Consider the following 23,177-nt stretch of genomic DNA (forward strand, 5'->3'; position numbering starts at 1 on the left):
GAGCGGCGGTGCAGGCTGCAAGGGGGGGTTACTTTCACGGGGGTGGATCTCGAGGGGTTTGACAACCCCTTGGCACACCGGTGTCACCTAAGCGGCGAACCCCTTGGATCGTTTCACGTTCGAATCCTCCTTTTTTACGAGGGCCGGGCTTACTTTTACGCGAAACTTTGTGGAAGCTGGGCGGTGTTTCCCACAGATACGTGATTGCGTGGCCAAACTGCGCCTTGTAACGGATCCCGATGTCTTTAAAATACACGTCTTTACGGTGCCTCTTCTCCTCGATCCCCACCGTTTTTCGTTTTCGTCTCTTGATTCGACGGGGAAGGGGGAATTCGATTGGACGATCGAGCAAGAAGCACGAAAAGGCACGAGATATTTAATGGATTAATTAACGTACTCACGATGTTCAAGAAATGAAAATTGATTTTGTATATAAATGAGAATCCATAACCTAGAAATAGATATTATTATTATTTTTAATCGGATCTGGACGAGGAAGGATTTTACTTTTTTTCTTTCTTTCTTAGAATTGTAATAAATTTTTGAGAATTTTTTAAAGAGGAAAAAGAAAATAGGAGAAGAATAAGAGATAATTAAGTTTGAAATCATAAATCGATAAATTGTCCATCAATGTTCGACGAACGTCCAACCAGTTTCTATTGGTTCTCCGATAGTTGGCGCATATCGGTCTGAAGGGCATTCGTTATGCATTTTCATCATAAATCTAGTTAATACTTATTGGTGGTGCTATTTTCGAGGATAACCGAAACGATTCGGTCTAGTAGGACGTGGCACCTGTCATTTAGAAATGTGGATTCTTCGGTGGGCATTAGCGGACTAAGATGACAGGCGATAAATGCGCACACGTATTTAAACGCACACAATGGACGATGGATAGGAAAGCAGGTGAAAACACCGATGTGGTGGATTGGCGGTAACCAAGCGTTTCTCCGATTTTATCGAATGAATTTTCTACCGTAGTAAGTGGAAACCGCGCGTTTCTCTTTAAACAACGCACCGAACCGATGCCAACCAATGCTCGAACCTAATTTCCTCGAAGCGTTTATGGCCCACGTTTATGATATCATCGAGTCTTGCGAAACGAGTTTTGGGCTTGATTTTTTTTAATATATATGATATTCGACAATCTTTTGATATCGCGTGTTAAGTTTTTTTCTTTTTTTTTTTAAATCGATCGAAAATTAATCAATTTCGGAAGACAGGGAGACATATCGCGGGCGAATATTTGAAAATAATTACATCTCGACCGACTATATTTTCAAACAAATGAAAAAATATGACAGATTAAATTCAAAATTATCGTTTTAACACGAATTTATTTCTAAGAATTATAATATATTCATTTCTGTCTGATCACGAATACAGTTCATTGCATACTTTGACTTTAAATACTTTAAATTATGATAATGTGTCAGTCGCTCGAATTAAGAATCAAATTAAACAACTTGATAAATATTCGAATACGTCGCGTCATATATACCGATTGTTTAAGACCTATTTTAAGACATATTGTAAGCATTTATACAAACATTTATCAAGCCTTTAAAAATTCCATTTTCTTCTTTATCACCTCGCGTAATGTAATATCATCGATCGATTCTCGTGACTCTCCCGATTTCGACTTGGCCGGCAAAAGGATTCGCCATATGGTCTTCTACTTATCGTTAGATGTGCCGTGGAGATCCGTGGAGCATTCGACTGCCGAGAGGCAACGTTGCTTCGAGGAACGGGGCCCATTTATTTGGCGTGTGCTGTATAATTAGGACTGGAAAGAGAGAGAGAGAGAGAGAGAGAGAGAGAGAGAGAGAGAGAGAGAGACAGAGCAGGCCTCATCGAAGCTCATTGTCCTTTTTTTTTCCCGTTAGTTGGAAAACGAGTTTTGGAAATATATTGCCGGCTCCCTGGTGCGGTCGTTCGAATTTTCGGATCTGCCACTTCTCCAAAGTCCAACTCGAAACCATACTTCCGGAAATATCCGTTCATCGGACGCAGGAAACCATTCCAAAACTAGCCGTGTATCTGTCATATATTTTTCTTTCTTTCTTTCTTTCTTTCTCTTAATACTCTCTCCGTCCTTTTTAACGGATATTATCCGTTTCGAAATTTGACCAATTTCGATTCCTTTGCCTCTCTTTCTTCTCTCTCGTTTGCATGGAAATCGAATCGAATGGGCAGACGGAGATGGAAGTCACGCCCGAAGGAGATGGCCGTTTTCGTTCGAAATAGGCTGTGCGTTGATCGTTCTTCTTTTTTTTTTTCGTTCTTTTTTTCCTGATTGTTTCATAGGGCCATATGTCGGGAGGGGGGGTATAAAGAGCGACTTCCGTAAAACGGGAAGTCATTTAAATTTAGGCTGTTTACGGAATTTAAAAGGCGAAAGAGGGTGGAGAGAGGGTGCGACACCGCTGCGACCAATATATTCCAATTTTACGTTCATTTTCGAGCTTCGAGGAACTGCCGGGATCGGTGATATTTTTAGTTTCTTGCACGAAAGTGGCGTTTCGAACTTTAGGCTCGATCGCTTGGGACGATGATGCATCCGCGAACGCACCGCTTCAATTATCTATTATTTCGATCGATAATTTCTCACTTCGTTGTAATTGTTTCCAATCGTAAATTATCCCTTAAACGATTAGACAGAATAGAACGTTGGAACGTATTTTGAAAAATACGAATACGAAATAGAGAAAATCGCGCAATACAAAATTAAAATTGTAAATTTTTGTTAAATAAAATATCATGTAATAAAATCAACTTCCAAATTATACGCGTTATTATTCCTCTAAGGAAACGCGTTTTCCACCTTTAATCGAATATACGCACACACCACACACACATGCGCGCACATCGCCTGGATTTCACGTAATTTTGGGTTTCTCCCGTAAATGGTATCGCATTTCTTAGGGCGCTGCATCGAATTGGCGCATTGTCAACGGCGGGCCACCTAAGGGGCCGAGGGTGCCACAGTCCAGGATCCCTTTTATCCCTCTTTCTTCGTGGCAGCACGCGCGCTTTGCCGCTATAAAGGAGCGTTTTTTTTTTTTTTTAGCAGAAAGACAAAAAAACAAGGAGGCACGCCAACGTGGAAGCGGAAGAGGGGTTAGAGGCTCCTTCTGCCTCTTCTGAGCGGAGTTGCTTTTAGAGGGACGCGTGGCGTGCACACGACGTCATTATTTCATTCGTCTCTCTCTTTAATGCCAACGTGAATCCCAAACCGCTCGTGCATCGATGGAAAATTTATGACGAACCGGTTGCGCCGCGTTTCCCGAAAATTTCTTCGCTTCCTTCTTCCCCATTAACGTTCTTTACCCAATTTTTAAACGCCGCTGGGGGATATTCATTAACGGTGTTTCGACATCGATAATGAAAACGTATTATATCACTCTTTTTCTTTTTTCCCCTTTAACGAAGAAGAATGTTTTTCTTACTTGTTAACAAAGGAACGAGTAGATTTTTATAGGAGGAGTGGAACGATTTCATCAGTGCGTGCATCACGGGATGGAAATTGAAATTTCTATGGCAACGAAATTTACTCATCTGCAGCAAATTCAAAGAAATACTATATGACAAAGAAAGTATATAATCGTGATATAACAACTCTAACAAACATGGATCAAAAATAGAATAGATAGAAATAAATGAATGAAACAATTAAACAATTGATATTTAATTATTCGATAAAAGTCAATAAAGTAATTTGAGCACTTTAAATTGAAAACAGATTCTCTATTGTTCTCTATTCAGCTTGTGCATGTTTACCTAGTTTGTATATATTGTACTTCAGGTAGCAACATAGCGGTCTACAGACCTTCGAGTTTTCCGGAGTCTGACCTCGAAAAAACAATTTTTCTTTTCGATCCGCTACGAAAAAGAAGATGCTCATCGTTTACCTTGGAATTTTTCTCATGTGTCCAGGTTGTTCCTTACAAAAGTTTTGTAGCGCCAACAGAAATCTTTTGAAGATGATTTTATCGTAAAAATTGAACTGAATTACTGGAAGGATAATAAAATTCTAACTTTAGAAAAAAATTTATTCTTCGACTCTTGCAACATCAAAAATCTACAAGATCTACGTGTATAAATAAAAATTCAAGAGGAATTCAAGGTCCCCGTATGGATTTAAAAATACATCGAAATCAATATCGAACACTTTTATTTTTATAAATAATTTTCCAAGATACAAATTTTCAAACCCTCGCTCAACTCTGTTGTTCATCGGCGATACTTTTCGTTTACTTCATATATCACAGTAATTAATAAAATCCAATCTCACGCCATAAAGAAATAAAAATTAACGCACCGTTTACAATTTCCCCGGAGCAAGCAGAGTGTATCCTTGTCCATGAACTCGAAGAGACTCATCGCGAGGAGGAATAAAGTCTGGATCCCGGACTACAAACAAAGAGAGGCTAGGACATTGGAAAGGAAATTCCTTGTACACGGATTTCACCGATCCATCCATCCAGACTCGATCCGCTGCTGCATCTGCCACGTGCCCCCCACATTATGGCATAATGTGTCACTGTGCCACTGGATGCTATTTCCCCTTCCCTTTCTCGAACGATTTAACAGCACGGCACACTCTTGCCTCGCGCACACCGAGAACGTCCTCGATGTGTGTGCACGCGTGTGTGGAATCCTAGATTTTGGAAACTCGTCGAATTGAATGGAACGCCGCAGCTGAATGCATCTCCGTGCGTTACCAGTCAAAAAAAGCAGAGAGAGAGAGAGAGAGAGAGAGAGAGAGAGAGAAGTGGAATGGTACACGGGACAGTTTTTCAGTATCCACCACCACCACCACCACCATCACTCTTTTCACCTCCACTCCTCTCGTCCCTCTGTTTTATCTTCTCTCTCTCTCTTCTTTTCTCTCTTTTTTTTCCCCTTCTTTTTTCGTTTTCCTGCAATATTGAGCGTCGCTATTGCAAGATGCAACCTCGGATGAGTTGTGAAAATATTGACGCTTTGTGGGCCGCGACAGTTTATTCGGGTCCTCGTCTCGTGGTCCTTCAGAGGATAATAGACTTTGGATTTTATTGACGCGACCCGGGAAATATCGATGGATCGATCCTTTCTCTCGAATCCATTAACTTTCTCGAGCCATGGTTCGATGTATTGCGTGTATATGTATATATATATATATATATTGTTAATGATCGATCGAACGATATAATGGAATGTGAGAAAATAATTGAATATAAGAGATGAATATTGCAAAGATGAATATACTTACTATTGGCGTGATAGTTATTGCGAATGCAGATACTTGTTACCTACATTTGGATCGTGTGCAGTACTTACTCTTTTACAAATAAACATTTCTTCCTCGTATTTTGTCCGCTTATCTTTGTATTGAAACGCCATGCTGCTTAATCACTGCAAAACTTTAAATACAATTTACATATTTGTAAACATTGCAATAGTTTGGTAGTAGAGTTAGTTAGACGTTCAACGATCAACAAATAAATTATTCTTCTCGATTCCGCGACACAGGGCGAATAAATATTTAAGCACACGAAATCGTAAGCACGTGAATCCGGGGGATGGAGGATCTGTTTGCGAGGAGCCAATTCGTTGGCGAATTGGACGAATGATGATGATATTGAAAAAAAAAAAAGCACGAGAACGATTAAACAGTGAGTTTTTAATAATAAAAATATTTTGACAGACCAGTCAACTTGATGGGAACATTCATTACAATGAGTGGCGGTGGTATGCGGTATGAACGCGGTAGGAGGCTTGTTCGGTGAGAGTGGAGAGAGGGTGTATAGCTTGGAGAGATTGTAAAATTACAAGTAAACACGTGTGTCGTAGAAAGAATCTTTCTTATTCTTTCTTTCGTTTTTTCTTATTTTAAGAAAAGGGAATTGGCAGCGAATAGCGTAGTATGATTATGATGATGACAATAATAATAATTAATAATAATAATAATAACTAATAATAATTAATAATAATAACTAATAATGATAATAATAATAATAATAATAATAATAATAATTACAGATAGAGTACTATAATTAATTATATTACTTAAAAAAACGATCTATACTCGTATTTGTATATACGCGCGAATATCTCTCTTTATAATACTCCGTTTCTTTTTTTCCTCTCTTTCTTTTTACTTTTTTCACTCTTTCTTCCACTTTTTTTTTTCTCTCACTCTAGTTTCTTTTCTTTTTCTTTTTTTTTTCCCCCTCCTCTTCCTTATCTATTTAGGAATACTATTTAAAATCAGTCTTGTGGTTGAGATATATTAGGTGTCTGGTGAGGTAGTGTCAGTTTCATAGTATACATCGAGTGCCACTTGATGCGCTGCGCATTTCTTTCTTTCTTTCTTTCTCTCTTTTTTTTTTCTTTTTTTCTCCGAGAAAAAAATCACAAAATTCTTCGTTGACACGAGGCGTCGTTAACAAGCAAGTCTTATTCTCGTTCGATTCTGATATCCGTATGTGAATGTATGCACAAATTTACAGACGTCGTTTGTGCAGACATGTTTTAGCGAACATCAAATTGTTAGAGACTTGTAAACGAGATTTCTTTCACATTTCGAATAGAAAAAAAAAAAAAAAATAATAATTTATAACTCGTGTATTCCATATATAGATTTAAAACAAACATAAATATAATTGTTTGCATTTTTCTATACGTTATATTTTGGAATAGAACGATCTTCGAAAATTATTTGATCCGTTCTTTTATGAAAGAAAAATAAGAGATAAAGAATTCAATCATTTAACAGTGTTAAGAAACAACTTATTTTTCTTGTGATATAATGTATAATAAATATAAGTAATAATTATTCCGGATCGCGATTAATCCGCAAAGTACGAAAGTATTATCAATATATATATATATATATCATATATATATATATATATATCAATCCGAGGATTAAGACTCGTCGTTTTGCTCGCCGATATACATATCAACAATCGAGCATATAACGTTCGTAAAAACCGTGAAGAACGACCAATATTACGAACGATATAACGCATACAGAGTTTTCGATCTCAAGTGGCCTTCATACCTTTAATTAGAGTAGCGAGAATATCGTCCATCCATCGTAAATATCGCGGAACAGTGTTAATCAACGTTTAGTTTAACAGTTTATAGGCATAAAATTTTCTTTTTCTCGAATTTGTACCGTGTGTGTGGCCACGTTCGCGCGCATTTTCGAACACCATGTTCCGCGCCATGAGCAGTGCGCGCCCATTGGTCGTTTGGACAACCAATAAAATCGCGAGGCACGCGATTTCGAGTTCTCTCGCGCGAACGATCGACCGGCTTTCGTGCATACGTGATTAGCGTCTGCGTTGACTGTACAAAATTATAACTATATACGTATATAGTTTTAGTTACATAGATACAGAGAAGTATACACCATAGGTACATAATTGTTAATCGAGTATTCGAGCGATAGGGCGCGCGACAGATGCAGACTCGAATATAACGTTTACTCGAGTATTTTTCAAACGAATCGTAAGAAGAATAAAAATATTACCAGACGAAAATTTGGAATCACATTCTTTTCCTCTTTCTTTTTATTAATTTGAAATCAGTTAGAATTACAGATATCGATAGCAATGTAATTAGAGAAAGAAATTCTAACCTAACTATTTTTCAAATGTCTGAAATTGCTAGTGATTCCAAATTTTCTATCGACGAACTTTTTTTAATTCAATTTATCTCGTATAATCTCGATTACAATTTACATCGTTTATTCGAGTCGTGCCTCCGTGATCCCCATCTTCTTTTACGGTACACATTGTATTCGATACAACATATTATAATTTGACACAAACATATATCAATTATATGTATATATATATGTATATATAATATAATGTATAATATACATATATATATATACGTATATGCTATGTTCTTTTTGCCTTGCACATTAAGATTAAAAGGACAACAACGATAATGATTAATTACTACAGTACTGTAGGACAAGCGATAATTCTATTTTAAATACAAATAGGTACTCGACGCGAGATTTCCGTTTTTTTTTTTTTATTAAATATTTTTAATCATTTCCATCCTATTTTTTCTATCCGGCTATTATTTTTTTTTTCTCTCTCTCTCAGCGAGATTCTGGTCTGTTTACAAAGAAACATAGAAAACAATTGGTCCGTTATATATCATCGGGACCGACAGGAACGTAATTTTACCAGTATCATTCGGAACTAACAACCATTAACTAGGAATCGATCTCTTTTCAAGGTACCGTGTATTTCAGAAATTCGTCGTCGAATAGAATTTCCTATCGTCGATCGAACGGAAATTGATTCGAAAATTGATACTGAAAAATCTCTTCGATTTTCCTTCGATTCCTCTTCTCTTCTCTTTTTCTCCCCTCCCCCTCTTTTTTCGCTTTCTACGCATCCCTCTCTTTCTTCTTCTCTCTTTTTTTTTTTTACAACATTTCTACACAATGCCATTCCCGATCACATCCGTTCGTCGACGAGGAATCCAGCAACGGACGACAAGGTGCGTATACAAAACTAGGATAGAGAGAAGCGTAGTTTGCCTCTCGTTACGCCTATTAAATCTTCTATGTAAATTCGATCGTCTGAGCAGACAGATCGATATCTGTGTAAACAGAATTAAACGAGCGTACCGTAACTTTGGCTATCGAAAGACTATGTTTTTTTTTCGCTTGCGAGTTTACGAATGCGGATCCATTTAATTTAATGGAATATAACTATATATGCGAAAAGTATCAATCAGGAACATGATATTATTGCAACAATGCCTAGTTATATAATTCTATTACGTTATTAACACGTTTATTTAAAAAACACTGTTCAATGGCTTTCGTGGTGAAAATTTCGCGGTTCGGCTAGGATATTTTTCGTTTTTGTGATTGTAAAAGTGGCCTGAGAAATTTCTGCCTTTATAACCGGTTATTCTGTATATTATTATTATTATTATTATTTTTTAAATATAAGAATATCACATAAATCAAACTTTTGGAAATATTGAAAATAAAAAAAAGATATAATTTGTTTTTTTTTAGAAGACCAATAACTTAGGCCATTTCTATAATCACGAATATATAATTCATTATAATATTTATCATAGTTGAATGGAGGAGCTGTTTTCATATACACGTGTTCAACATGTTTCGTATTCGTGGTGAAAATGGAAATTTCAAGAAAATTTCGAATTCAAATTGATATTATATATGATTTACAAAACATGTTGACGATCATTGGTTTCTAATTATGCTTGTATCAATACTCTCTTATACATCACATGACTTGTGAAAATACATACATATCTATATTTCAAAAATTATACATATCCCACTTTTTCTGAAAAGTATCTGCATTTTTCTATCCGATTTTATTTCAAAATCAAAAAATCTGAAATCTGTTATTTCAACGAATTCTATCTAATCAAAAAAAAAAAAAAAAAAAAAAAAATAAATAAATAACTACAACATAGTTATAATTTCTTTCCAACATATACAGGATTAATAATAGAGTATAGGAAAAATCATGATGATGAGAAAACAATATTATTATTAACGCAAACTATTAAAAACTCTAACCATTATTATATCATCAAAAATCGTCGTTGCGTGTGAAGAATAATTATCCTTCGCTTGCAACAAATATTACGTAAGTACACCTATCGAACTGTAATAGGATTAGGTAATTGCCGCGACAAAAGTCGCGACAAAAGCTCGCGTTAATCTTCAATGACAACGATTATTGGTCCTTCGTCTATCGTAGATTAATAATTACATAAATGTAAAAGTGTACGCATAGGCAAATTCGCTCGGATGAGCGAAATCGCGAGGAAAATCGTATCGAGTAATTAAACGGTACGCTCGTACGACGTGAAAAAGCTGCCTCCTTAATAATAAAAATCCTCTCTCTCGTCCTTTACATCGCTTTAATATCGAGGGCGGGGTATTATATTCTATATATATGTACAATACATCTGGGATTCAGGGTGCTTTTTTGCTTTTTTGCCGGGGTACGAGGTCGGGGTACTTGGTGACCTCTGTCGCCATGCTCGAATTTCAACTGGTTGAAATCAATCAACGTTCATCCCGACCGAAGAGACCGACCGTACGTAAAAGAAGAAAAAAAATGTGCGAATGTAAAATAATAATAATATTTTTTTAAACTGGGAAATTAAAAAAAAGAAAAAAAAAAATATCTACTAAACGACTAAAGAATTAAAAAAATGTGTTTCTCGCAAAAAATTGACTCAACATTTTTCTCGTAATATATTCGTCAATTTCGTTACGCCTTGTTTACATGTAGACGCGTTATTCCGATCGGCCAATCTAATCAATCGACGACAAATCGTTTACTTTTACACGATTCAAATTTACGTTACACGAGTAAATTGAATTATTCGAAGTGGATTGATTGAATTGGTCAAAAATTTTTCGTACAGATTAATGGTCAAACAAACCGTTAGAATTAATTTTCTTTTTCTTTCTTTCTTTCTTTCTTTTTTTTTTTTTTTTACAACTATCTATGTCGATACGAATCAATGTAGTGAAAAGTAAGGTTAGTTAATGTACACGTATTATCATATCGATCGTCAGGATACAATATTTTCAACAATGTATCCTTATTATTACGCGTTTAATGTAAACATGGCTTAACTTGATTGATCATCATATTGAACGTTTTTTCTGTACACGAATTATTCGTTCATCTCTCAGTTTCTAGAGAACTATAATTTCATAGATATAATTTCGTTATATTCTTCGAAACATTATATAAATGTTAAATAAATAATAAACAACATTATTATAGAGCAAGAAGGATCCGAGAATGATATGATTAAATTAACTTTACTAAATTATATATCACATAATTTCTATCGCACTACAAAAGAAGGATATTAGATTTTCTTTTTTCTCTCTCTCTCTCTCTCATCGTTCGATTTTTACGTACTAGTTTCAAAAGAGGATCCTAGTTTAAAAAAAAAAAAAAAAGGAAAGGAAAGAAAAAAAACAAAATTTTTGGTAAAAAGACAACGGTGACGAGGGATCACAACATTTCGTTGAGAAGAGCTCGAAAGATGTCTCCTGAACACGTGAATAAAAGGGCGACGAAACGCGCCAGTTTCAAAGAGAGGGAGGAACAGACAAGTGGGCTGGAAAATGCTTCTCGAAAGCTTGGAACGTGAATAACCGGTGAAAAGTGCGGATGAGTCGGGACCATTGGGAAAGAATGTGGCGAAAGTGTAACGCGGTGGGGGACTATGTTTTCCCCACCGAGATTTTCACTTTCGGGAAGAATGAGCCACAGTTAATTTCGAAAGTTATTCTTCCCTTTTTTAGTTAAAAATATACACGATATAATGTATAATAGTTCATCAAATATATCGTTTGTATTCATTTAAAACTCAAATTTTTTTTTTATCACTTTTCATAATTCTAGATTAATTTCTAAGATCTCTGCAAAGCACTTACAGGCTTTTCAACATTACTCAAATCAATATAGAATATGTTTCGAGTCATCGCCAGTAGCTACTTGTTATTGCAATATTATTCTTTTACAAATTAAACTTTGTACGAAAAAGAAAAAAAAAAGAAAGAAAATATCGATCAGCTTATTCGCTTTGGAAAAAGTTCGATCAACGTGAAATTCGAATGTTGTTTATAGAAAATATACGGGCTATCGAAATACATCGCCCTTCTTAAAAGTTCAACCAACATCTTAAGCAAGGAGGACAGGCCTCGTACAGGCATCGTAAATCGTGAATATTCGATCGACGAAGTTACGAAGATCGTCTTACGAGAAAATATCTCGCCTCGACCGACAAAGATGGAAAGGAAACGATGGAAGAACAGCCGACGAAGAAATTGTTCTTGGCAATAGCCGAGAAGCTTTCTCTCTCTCGTTCCTTTTTCCTTGCGAGACGAACCGGGGGCGTAGGCGAAACGAGGGCAATTTGGGTCCCCGGCACCGATATTCGCACGAAATGCAGACGAGGAAACCTTTCTCTCTCTCTCTCTCTCTCTCTCTCTCTCTCTCTCTCTCCATCCACTACCTTTTGTCCACCGTGGAAAAACCCAGAGGTTATGTAAGTGTTGGTCGGTTTATATCTCGGAAAGCGGTGCCCCGTTTCTTCGCCATTGGAAAATAAGGAAAGAAGGGAGGAGAAGCAAGGGGCCGGAAGAGGGGGGAGGATGGAGGGGTGAATGACGTTTCACGGCCACTTCTCGCGTCCCAGAAAAGCGTCCCGGGACTGACCCCATGGAACAATGAACCGAAATGGCCTCGAGACTACGCCGATGAGATTTGCATGCCGGCCGGTGGAGGCATAAATCAGTGGACCATTGAGGCAGATTTGGCGAGGCAACACCGCCACGCTCTGAAAAACGAACGGACGCCACGTGGTGGAGGAAGAGGAGACGACGACGACGACCACCGGCTGCGAATTTTTCGGCACGCGGCCGTCTATCATTGCGAAAACTGGTTCGCGCGAAACAGACGGCCAGAAACGTTGTCGACAAACCGAAACGACAAAAGAGACGATCGTGTACCAAGGGGTTCCCCTCGAAGGAAAGAGACACGACCGGCTGCTCTCTAGAAAAAAAACGGAAATCGGAGTAGAAGAGGAGGAGGAGGAGGAGGAGGAGAAGGAGGAAGAAGAAGAAGAAGAAGAAACGGTTTTGCTCTCCCTTCTTCTCCCTCTGATTGTTGTCGACGGGCGAACACAAATGGAGCAGGGTGGATATCTTTTTTCGTTTCACCAATGATTCTCGTTAGAGGAATATTTGCCCGAAGGCGCGGCCTTTTTTTTTTCGAATAAAAGTTGTACGGCGAGGAGGGGGATTAATGCGAATCGCGGTGGAAGGTGTCGACTTACAGGTGTTGGTTGGTTCTTTCTTTCGTTTTTTGCAAAGGGCAAATGTAAACGAAGCGATTTCAAGTCTTTGAATTCGTTTTCGACACTTTTGGTGGAATGATTCTCGGTCGAGAATCGAGACCGGGTGCGAAAATTTCTGGCTATTCTTTACTCTTGTTGTTGTGCGAGAGAACTACTGTAGAGAGAAATGTAAATTTGCAAAAGGCATTTCTCGAGAAGGCAACGATCGGCTTTAATGGAATTTCTACTTTTATCACGCGAGTGGTTTAGGAAAAGTGATACCGATTCAATCCGTTCAAATTCCAAGCTTTCATTTTTTTCTTCTTTCAACGAAAATCATTAGGTGTCAATCGCTTAATGAATTGGAGAGTAATAAGGAAAATTATAAAATAAGACACACGTCTCGAGCTCGTTCGTAGCGATCATCATGTAACGATTTATCTTGTGGTGTGATATGATGTATGTGTAACACGAAGTTCGTAACTTCGATTCGAACGTGTATATACACAATACACGTATGTGTCTCAACAAACTTGTGAATCACTCGATTGCGTTACAAACAAAATTGGTGTAATAGATATATAACAATGCAATATATAACCGCAGCGAGTTGCATTTTATACGTATATATATATATATATATATGTACACACATATATATATATATACACTATAAAGACAGAAAGGAAAAATAAATACAAAAGCGGAGAAGAAGAAAAAAAACGAAAAAAAAAACCTCGATCGATAATATTCATATATACGTGATGAAAGAGAACGGCAAAGAAACGAAAAAAAAATGTAAAACAAAAAGAAAAAAAAAAAAACAACAAGCGCCGACAATTTGACAAATCGACGAAGTGCGAGAGCGACAGAGGATCGACGAACCGATGTCACTCCCCCCCGCTACTTTTACTGTCAGAGGAACTTGTATACCAGTACATTCATTCCGTTTAGTTTCTAGCTTTAGCTTTTTTTTCTTTTTTTTTTTTTTTTTTTTTCCTTTTCCTTTTTTCCATTCTCTCGCTCGCCTCTCGATCGCACACGGTTGTCCACGCACTCCCACGCGCGCACATGTACAACACACGCACACGACACGCATACACCCGTAACCTATTTTTTTCTACGCACTCGCGTATTTCTTCCTCCCCCTTCTATTCTTCTTCCCTCACACTTTTCTTTCTTCCCACAGATAACTATCTATACATAGATAATAATTAATATCTATCTAACCAGATAGTCACGCAATTCTCGTCGGAACGAAAGAACGCGATTGATACAACGATTAACTAAATACACGAATTTCTCTCCCTCATAGTTTCTTTCTTTCTCTCACCTGAAATGGCTGGAAAGATTCGGGTGGAGACGGCGGTTGTGGTGATGGTGGTGGTGGCGGTGGTGGTGGTGGTGGTGGTGGTGATGCTCGACCTTTCGCCCACGTCCATGTCCTCCTCCTCGTCCTCTTCGTGGATCGCGTCGCTGCTCGGACTACGACTGATCGGGGAGTCGCCGCTGCTGTTCGAGTGCGAGTGCGGCCTGTGCATGCCCGTCGACATGGACAGATCCTCGGGCTCCGTTTGCTCCGGCAGATCGATGGGGATACCGGACAGGTTCAACGGCATGGGCATGGAGGCGTTGACGATTTGAGGGCTTGGCAACTGGCGATGCGCCGATCTCGCCTCCCTCGCCTTTCTGCCGATCAACGAGGAGGAGGAGGAGGTGGTGGTGGTCGTGGTCGTCGTCTCGGGCTCCTCTATCTCGACGTCTATATCGATGTCGATATCCTCGTCCAGGTCGTCGCTGGCCAACGAAGGAGACGTGACCTGCGATCTCGACATTTGCAACGGGTTCAATCCTTGGGTCCCGCACTTGTGATGCATCAGGTGATGCCTCCGTCTGAATCTCATCTGGCAATGCTCGCACTCGAACGGTTTCTCGCCCTTGTGGATCAGCAGATGGGCCTTCAGCTGATTCGAATCGCTGAATTTCGCGGCGCAAAGCTCGCACGCGTACGGCCGTTCACCGGTATGGACGCGCAAATGGCGGCGCAGGTTTGCAACCTGAACGAACTGCCGGTCGCAATGGCTGCAGTGATACGGCTTCTCGCCCGTGTGCAGCCGCATGTGGGTCTTGAGGTGGTGGTCCCGCGTGAATCTGTAATATTAATGAAGAAAGGCTTGGTTTCCTTTCGTAGGCGGGTAGAGAAATTTCAGAGTGATAATCGGATAATCGATTAACAAATGTGAAAAATCAAATTTTAGAGGTGAGTATTGTGTATTGTTTGTTTGTTTTTTTTTTTTGCATGAAATGGATAAGATAGATAAGTGAGAAAAGAGTTGCATATTTAAAGAGTTCAAGCTTTGATCGATGGAGTAAATATATCGATATTTCAAGGCCACTAGACTTTTACGTTTCAAATGGAAATATCGTGCTCACGATTTGCATCTTCGATTCTACATTGAATAAAGAACGGTAACGTGAATACGGAGCGATTACGAATACAGTGACTTTGAAAAACTTCTTTAAACTGTCCCGTTTCGTCAAATCACACGGAGAGGCCAACTAATCTACGAGCTTAATGTTGCGTCTCATTCTCTATCTACACATATAAACACATAAAAAACAATTAATTGATTAAAATAGTTATACAATCGTGTATAGAAATATCCAACGATCGTCACTGCCTCATCTCTACTTCTCTTACTTCTTTATTTAGATTACACGATCGATTATTAATTTTCGAGCAAATGTGAAAGCAGGAGCGGCGACAGAATCTCCACGATTATATAAAATAATCATCGAATTTTCGTGCTCACCTTTTGTGACACTCCGGGCACTCGAAAGGTTTCTCCCCCGTGTGCGTGCGCTCGTGGTTTTGCAACACGTGTTTGTAACCGAACGATCTGGAGCACACTCCACAGGTGAACACCTTGTCCCTTCCGTCTTTGCCCACCTCGGGGCTGACCGAGATGGGCGGACTGAGCGGCGCCGTACCCTCCAACGGTGCCTGCACCACCTCCATCTTCGACGATTTCTGCGCCTTCTTCTTCGCCGTTTGCCCCTTCCTCGAGATTCTGTCGCCGCTGCTGCTCACCACGTTGTTGTTATTGTTGTTGTTGTTGTTGTTGTTGGCGGTGGTGACCGCGGTGTTGTTGCCGCGCCTGGACGTGGATTTGGAGCTCAACGCGGGCGACACGGGGCCGGGTGAGTGGTGGAGAGGCGAAGGGGGCGAGGAAGCGGTCGGCGGTGCCCAACCACCGAACAACGTCTGGTGCTGCCTGTAGAGAGACGGGCTCGCCGCAAGGGTTGCGTGCAACGACACGGGGATACCAGCGGCCATCAAGGCCGCCGTTCTGCTCGCCGCGAGCAACTGCTGAGGGGTGAGCATGGACAAGCCTGCCGTCGTTCCTCCCATTCCGGGGAACATCACTTGTGACGTGTTGTTGTTCAACGGCGGTGAGAGTGGTTGCTTGTCGGATTCTTGTTTCATGTCGAGATGCTGGCCGCTTATGAGTCCTGGGGGAGAGAAGAAAATGAAAGGTATGATAAAATGTAGTTTCATAGTTTCATTTCATCTCGTTCGGTGTTTGTCGAGAGGAATTGTGAACGAATGCGTGTTTTGCGAGATAAGTTTATTAGTCCTTGTATCAAAGTCTACATCGATACTGTTGATCGAAAAGATTTGTCTTTTCATTAAATCATTTAGAGAGAATTTGTTTTTTCAAAAATTTATCCATTTATTAAAATTAAAAATTAAAAATGTATAAAAATTTCGTTTTTGATATGAAGGTAGAAAAAAATATATAATTTTGACAGTTGGTATATTTTATCAGTAACTGTGAAAAAATAAAAAAATTCCGATACAATAATTTTTTTCCACGCATATCCATGTAACGCATGAGGAAAATAAATTAGAACGATATCATCGTTGAATATCTTTTTACTTGCTAACGACAGGAAAAAAATCAGATTCGAAAGATACAGATTTCCGGAAATCGTCCGAACGGTTTGACGAATACCGTACCGTTTCACAACAAATCGCATCGCGAGGTACGTCGTTGGATACGATAGTAGACGCGTGTACCACAATGCGCAAAAAGAACGAACGTTTCGTACGTGTACGGAATCGTACGACGATCTTTTTCTCCTTCCTACGTTACGTATCTTCCCTCTCGCTTGTTCCGCCATTCGGCGATGTTCTCCTCCTTGTTCCTCCCTCTCAGCCCTCCCACACACGTTGCTCACACGTGAGCGAGAAGCTCGGTCCTCCTCCATTCACTCACACTATCGTACGGTACGGTTCATTCATAAGCCTCGACTTCCCACCCACGTCATCGCGATGTACCCGCCTCTCTTCGACTTGAGGCCAACGACTTTGTGAAAGTGCAAGCTATGCCAGTGCATTCTGCAAATGTCTCCACGTGGTTTTTTCCGGAAAATGAAATTTTGTACGATGATATTCCCGATACGTTGCTGATTCAAGATTTCGATCGTTTTTTTGGAGGGGGAATTTTGATTAGAAATTGGTGAAAATATATAATATTGGAATTTTATTGGTTATTGATTTTTTTGGAGATCGATTGAAAAGCGAAATGAATTTTTGATATCTTTTCACAGAACAGAAAATAACGTTGTTGTTAAAGTTAAAATTTTCTTCTAGTTTTACGAAGTGATTTTAGCAAAATGTTACGAAGGATAATTTTAACATTCTCGAAAAAGAGCAACCCTCGTATTAGGGTTACACCTTCCGATGATTGCTTATCCGCGTGATCGGCGAGGCTCGACGGGGTAATTGAATTAATAAGAGGCTTGGTTGCGAAATTAACGGACGTAAGAAAATTACGACAACGACGAAATATAATTCGATGGTACATTTACATTCGAGAGGGAATTTCCTTTCCTTGGAAACGTTCTTTGCTACGTACTTGTTCGGAGAAAGAAAGTATAAATCGAATTCGAGATAATTGTAATTATTCGAGACTTTTAACGGGCCACTTGCAATCTACATGCGAGATGAGACGAAGGTTTAATTTAAGAAAACAATGAATCAACCGACCATGCTTCGCCGCCACTTGCTAATTAATGGGCCGTTTAGAAGAGGGACCCGTAATGAGACCCGTTGAATCAATAAGGGCGCGTAAGATCTATTCTCTTTCTTCTCTACCCTAAAACTCCCTTAACGTGGCCTAAGATTCTTACAGCCTACAATCGCCGTTTCCCGGCAACACGACCAGCAGAGTACCGCCCCCGCTCGCATCCCTACCCTAATTGGTCGCAACCCCAATATTCCGTTCCGAATCCCTTTCCCTTAGGTCTGAATAAAAATTTCTTCTTACTCGGCTTTTCTTTTTTTACCGTTATATGCGGAACGATGAATTTCCATGATTTATGGAAAATGCGTGGATTTTGTCAATTTTTCATACGTACAATTAATTTTATATTAAAACGCTATTTCATTTTCATTTACTGATCATCTATGATATTTATATTAGAAAAGAAAGATTTCGATACATCTGAATATCATATTTTCGTATATATTTATATTAAATATAATTTATAATATTATTTTCCGAATGTTTTCTACATTAATACTTTTAATAAATAATTTATTAAATAGCCAGAACTTTGAGAGATTGTACAATTTATGTTATATGTTACAAAATATTGCACAAGTATTGCAGCATATTTTCAAGTAAATATATATTTAACAATAGATATAAAATATAAAATATATTATATATAATATATTATATATTATATATAAGATATAAAATATATGATGGTTTGCAATTTGTATAGTAACTGTGATAAAATCACTTTGACCGTAAAATATATCTAGTTCTTAAAAAATCCCTAAAAAATTAGATCGTGTCTTTTTTCACAATATTTTTTTAAAAGACGTACACGTGTAAATTTTAACACAATTTATTGAAAAAAACGCTTTTAAATTTTAACTATCCATTAAACTTACATACAATTCGTTATTTGTTAATCGTTCGCGATTCCGTTCTTTAATTTGACCGCGTTTATTAAATGCGCAACTGAATATGCGCGCGCGCGCCTCGAATAAATATACCGTTGCACTTTGTTTATAACCTAGAAAACGCGTTCACAGAGACGATCGACGTCAGTGGCCGCACACTTCACGCTTTCGAGCATTTTCGTTGCAATTACGCGGGAGCGTGGCTATTTTCGGACGACGGTTGCAATCGCGAAATACGTCGAGTCTCATTTTCTCGAACTCGGCTCTCCTCTCCTTCCCGTCGAGTAATTTCGCGTCTTCCTGGATTATCGATGTTTACAATGTGTCACAACACGAGCATGTCCCCGCGAGCGCTTTTAGACTTTGGCGTTGAGCCAGTGTCGTTAACATGTCCTCTAAACTCGAAAACCTTAAATGTTCTTCTTTCCGACTGTCTGCCTTGTGGATTGTGATAAATAACGATTAGGCCACTGAATGTCGAATAAAATACGAAGAAAGATGGTATCTTTGTCGTATATCGTGACAAACGAGAAACTACGAATCTTTTTTGTTTTTCGATCGGATGTGACGCGTGTTTCGCGATGAATTTCATCGAAATACTTATGAAACGTTTAAATCGATTATCGATTCACGCGAAAGACGAAATGCTGATGCGTGGCGATTGCGATATTTTTTTCGATAAAATTGTTGATCCAACATTCGCGTGTACGAAGTTTCGCGATGTGAGAGTGGGTGGATATACAAGTGACGGCCGTAACGTACCTGCGTTAATTTGCGCCTCTTGAAGATAAGACAGTGCCATTGTACGACGTGTTTTCACCATAAGAACACATAACACAACACATAAGAAAGATCGCTTTTGACGCTGCTCTGATGATTTAAGTTTCTTTTTTTATTCCAAATACGGATGATGAGAAACCACTGGAAAATTATCGAATTCTCTTCGTAATAAACTGCGACGATATTTTTCTTGACGATTCTGTTTCGACGTTTGTAGTGAAACTGGCGCGTGTCCCATGGAACCAAGCAGGTGAAGAAAAATGAACAAAAAAAAAAAAAAAAAAAGAAAGGGAAAAACGAACAAAAGGATAAACAAGGTACGTAAAAACGTGTTACTATTCTACTATAAACAACAAATGTCGCCGTTCGACCACGAAGAACGACGACAACCAACGATGTTACTCTGGGCTGACCTAACCCAATACTAACTGACAATCGAGTCGCGCTCACTGTAGTCAAACATCCCCCACTTCGACCCTGGTCTCCCCACTAGGTACTCCGTATCCCCACTCTCGTCAGCCTTCTCTACCCTCTCGAATCGCAACCCTAGATGCGCGAGTCGCAGAAACGTACCTCGTTTGGGGGATAAAGCGAGCCGAAGCGTGCATTAGACGAAGACAGATATAGTGGAAGACGTTAAGGGTAAGAGAGAAGATACGTACTTAGAGAATACGATGAGATGATGAACGAGGACAGAGAAAGGGATCGGGAGAGAGTAAACGAGAAACAATGACAGACAGGATGAACCTGCGACCGTGATCTTTAAGAGTGGGGGGCGTTTACGAGTATAGGGAACTTGTATACTTCTCTGTTGTGTTACGATGGACAAGGACGGCTATAGAAGGCGGGTAATCGGTGAAACCTGTGAGAGAAAAGATAGGGAGTGGACGAGACGTGACGGAGAGGGAGAAAGCGAGCTTGACAATGTTCTGCAACTATAAACCAAACCAGTGTGTTGTCGCTCACCCTTTCAAATCGCAAGAAACAAAAACGGTTAAAAAAAATCAAGAGAGATGTAAAAAAGAGATTGTTACAAAAAGCGTATTCTGCGTGATAGTTATTCTCTTAAACACGTTCCAATTTTTCCGTTTAACTTGACGTGGAAAGAGCTGTGAAATGATTTGTTCGTGAAAAATAACAAAAATGTCGTCGAAAAAATTTTTTTGTATCAATCCTTTAATATTCACAATGATAACTCTATGTAAAGAATAACAAAAAAAAAAAATTCTTTTTATTAATGCGAAAAATACGATTGTTAATTAGTATCTATATTCAATGTGCAATATTTTATTAAATTATACATGAAGTTTACAATATGCAAAACGCAATCGAATATTATGATTCGATATTAATATAATATTAAATACGGTTTTAATAATGTCTTGTTTTACACGAGTAGTTAGAAAATTAATTATTAAAATATTAAAACATTTGAAATTATTATTGTTTTCGTAACGATATACGTATATAGATAATACATAAATAGGTATATAAGATATAGAATACGTGGATAAGTATATGTACAATGGGATGAATATAAAATAATAGTTGGCCAAATATTTAGTATCCAAATAATGCCAAATACATTATAGATATTTACTCTTTGCGTTTGTAACAAATGAATATCGTATCAGTATCTAATAATGATTATTAGAAAACATGACCTTGAACGTTAAAAGCTTAAAAACGTTTCTCACGTACGATATAATGGCTTTTTATTTACTCTTGGTACATACTGATTCGCAAATCTCGCTTCGTTTCCGTTTCTACGTCGTTCGTAAGAATTTCGTAGGACTTTTAACACTCTTAATAATTCACCTGCGGTCGATAAGGATCGTGTCGCGAAAACGTTCTACGACTTACTACGTCTCCTTTGAAGCTCGACGACGCGTCGTCGTTGCAACGATAGACGGGCACGTGACATTAAATATGCAGCGATCAACGTATCCACACTGATTAGGCGTGTGACACGATACGCGTACACTTGCGAGACTATTAAACACTATTTTCTGTTGAAAACAAACTGTTCAAATATTATACTTGAAAAAAAAAAAAAAAACATTCTTCATCGTCCGATACGAATAAAAGATGATAAAAAGAAAAATCCAAACGAAACGATTACTATTCCTCCCCGATACGAAAGTGCATATCGCGAACATTTCTTTTTTTTTTTTCTTTTCGCATTGATGACTGATTTTCGATATTGATGACGGAGAAAGGAGAAATACAAAAAAATCTCTTCGCTCGAACCAAAAAGAAAAAAAGAAAAAGAAAAACAAAAAAAAAACAAATCTCGTTAGTCGATCGTTCACGGTTCCTCGACACATTTTCCACGTCTCTTTCAACCGGCAGAATGAAACGCGAGTGGCGAACAATGCAATTTACGCAGGCCACGGCGTGGTATCGTCGCGAAACGGCAGGGATTTCACGTTGGTCGCGACTTCCGTGGCCGCGATAACGTGGAAAGGTGTAGCACAATGGCCGAAAAAGCACAGGGCTTCCACTGTTTTTTCGGGAAAAACGAATTCTATCGAAACACCACACCCCTCCCTTCCTTCCTTCGTGTTTCAACATCGTAACCCTGGGGGTTGGGCTTTTTTTTCCTCTCTCTCTCTCTCTCTCTCTCTCTTCTAACTCTCGGGGGTGAAAAGTACGAGAGACACGCTCGCGCGTGCACGCGCGCGCGTTCTCCTCCTCTCACCTGCCCGTGTTCGGGCGTGCGATGCGCGTGCCTGTATAGAGGGATCACGGCACACGCGAGTGTACGATAAAAAACTGGGAAGAATGGCTTTTGTATAGGTTTCGATCCTTCAGGTGTGTGCACACGCGTGCGTACGTCTGGAATGTGTGGAAGTGTTGTTTGATATTTGCCACGCTCGTGACAGTTTTCGCGTTCGATTCTGTTGCTTGGCGGAGAAGGAGATTTTAGATCTTCGAAAATCGATAGGAAGAGGGAGTAATTTCGTCGAAGCACGCGATTCTATTGTTTATTTAAAAGAAGAAAACGAGAAAATTTCTTGTAGTTCCGATCATTACCGGTGATTACTGGTGACACAAAAATTGATTTCTTGCTAAGATAGATTACAACAGTATTCTTTTTACGATTTTTTTTACTTTATTTTTCTTAGATCCTTTATTTTGATTTATTGTGCGAGCAAATGATTTTTAAAGGGGCATAGTAAAATCGAAATGCATTTTCCATATTAGACATGATACATGTCTAATAAATTATTGTTAATAAACGAAGAAGACAAGTGTATTTTATAGAAAATTTGTTGTAAAGAGTCCAACAAGGAGAGATAGAGAGAGGGAGAGAGAGGAAGATAAGAGAAGATTCTTAATTCTTCGATTTCCATTTCCTTAGGACAACGTGTTACGTTACAATTTTCATAATGGCGGTTTAAAGAAGAAAAGAGTTGCGTTTGAACGCAAAGAAAAATCGTTCACAATTGCAAGATTATTGGCAATTATTACGATACTTAACCCTTAGGCTTTTCACACGAAAGCAAAAGCATCTTTACCTGGTGACCCACTACTGTGCTTG

At 38.7% G+C, this 23,177-nt stretch overlaps 1 protein-coding gene across 2 annotated transcripts; it reads right to left on the minus strand.

Annotated features, from left to right (window-relative positions):
• Window positions 1-13,881: 13,881 nt before the first annotated feature.
• Kr (krueppel) lies at window positions 13,882-19,782 on the minus strand. Of its 2 annotated transcripts, XM_086911333.1 has the most exons (4): window positions 19,616-19,782; window positions 16,038-16,386; window positions 15,687-15,956; window positions 13,882-15,024 (listed from the first exon to the last, which is right to left on the minus strand). In XM_086911333.1, the coding sequence occupies exons 1-4, from the start codon at window positions 19,674-19,676 to the stop codon at window positions 14,160-14,162; spliced, it is 1,545 nt and encodes a 514-aa protein (XP_086767459.1). In that variant the 5' UTR covers window positions 19,677-19,782; the 3' UTR covers window positions 13,882-14,159. The 2 variants fall into 2 exon arrangements, with proteins under 2 accessions (XP_086767459.1, XP_012342493.2); XM_012487039.3 differs by having other exon boundaries at window positions 15,687-16,386.
• Between the last annotated feature and the right edge of the window lie 3,395 nt (window positions 19,783-23,177).

This window comes from Apis florea, unplaced genomic scaffold (assembly GCF_048593485.1).
Source record: "Apis florea isolate Af1SG1 unplaced genomic scaffold, ASM4859348v1 contig_3203_pilon, whole genome shotgun sequence".
In the NCBI taxonomy this organism is placed as follows: Eukaryota; Metazoa; Arthropoda; class Insecta; order Hymenoptera; family Apidae; genus Apis; species Apis florea.

Excerpts from the sequence above, each read along its gene's own strand:
- Kr (XM_012487039.3), bottom strand. The coding sequence starts at position 19,676 with ATGGTGAAAACACGTCGTACAATGGCACTGTCTTATCTTCAAGAGGCG. Across the intron at positions 16,387-19,615 it reads AGAGGCGCAAATTAACGCAG|GACTCATAAGCGGCCAGCAT; the intron begins GTACGTTACGGC and ends TCTCTCCCCCAG. Across the intron at positions 15,025-15,686 it reads TGCCCGGAGTGTCACAAAAG|ATTCACGCGGGACCACCACC; the intron begins GTGAGCACGAAA and ends TTAATATTACAG.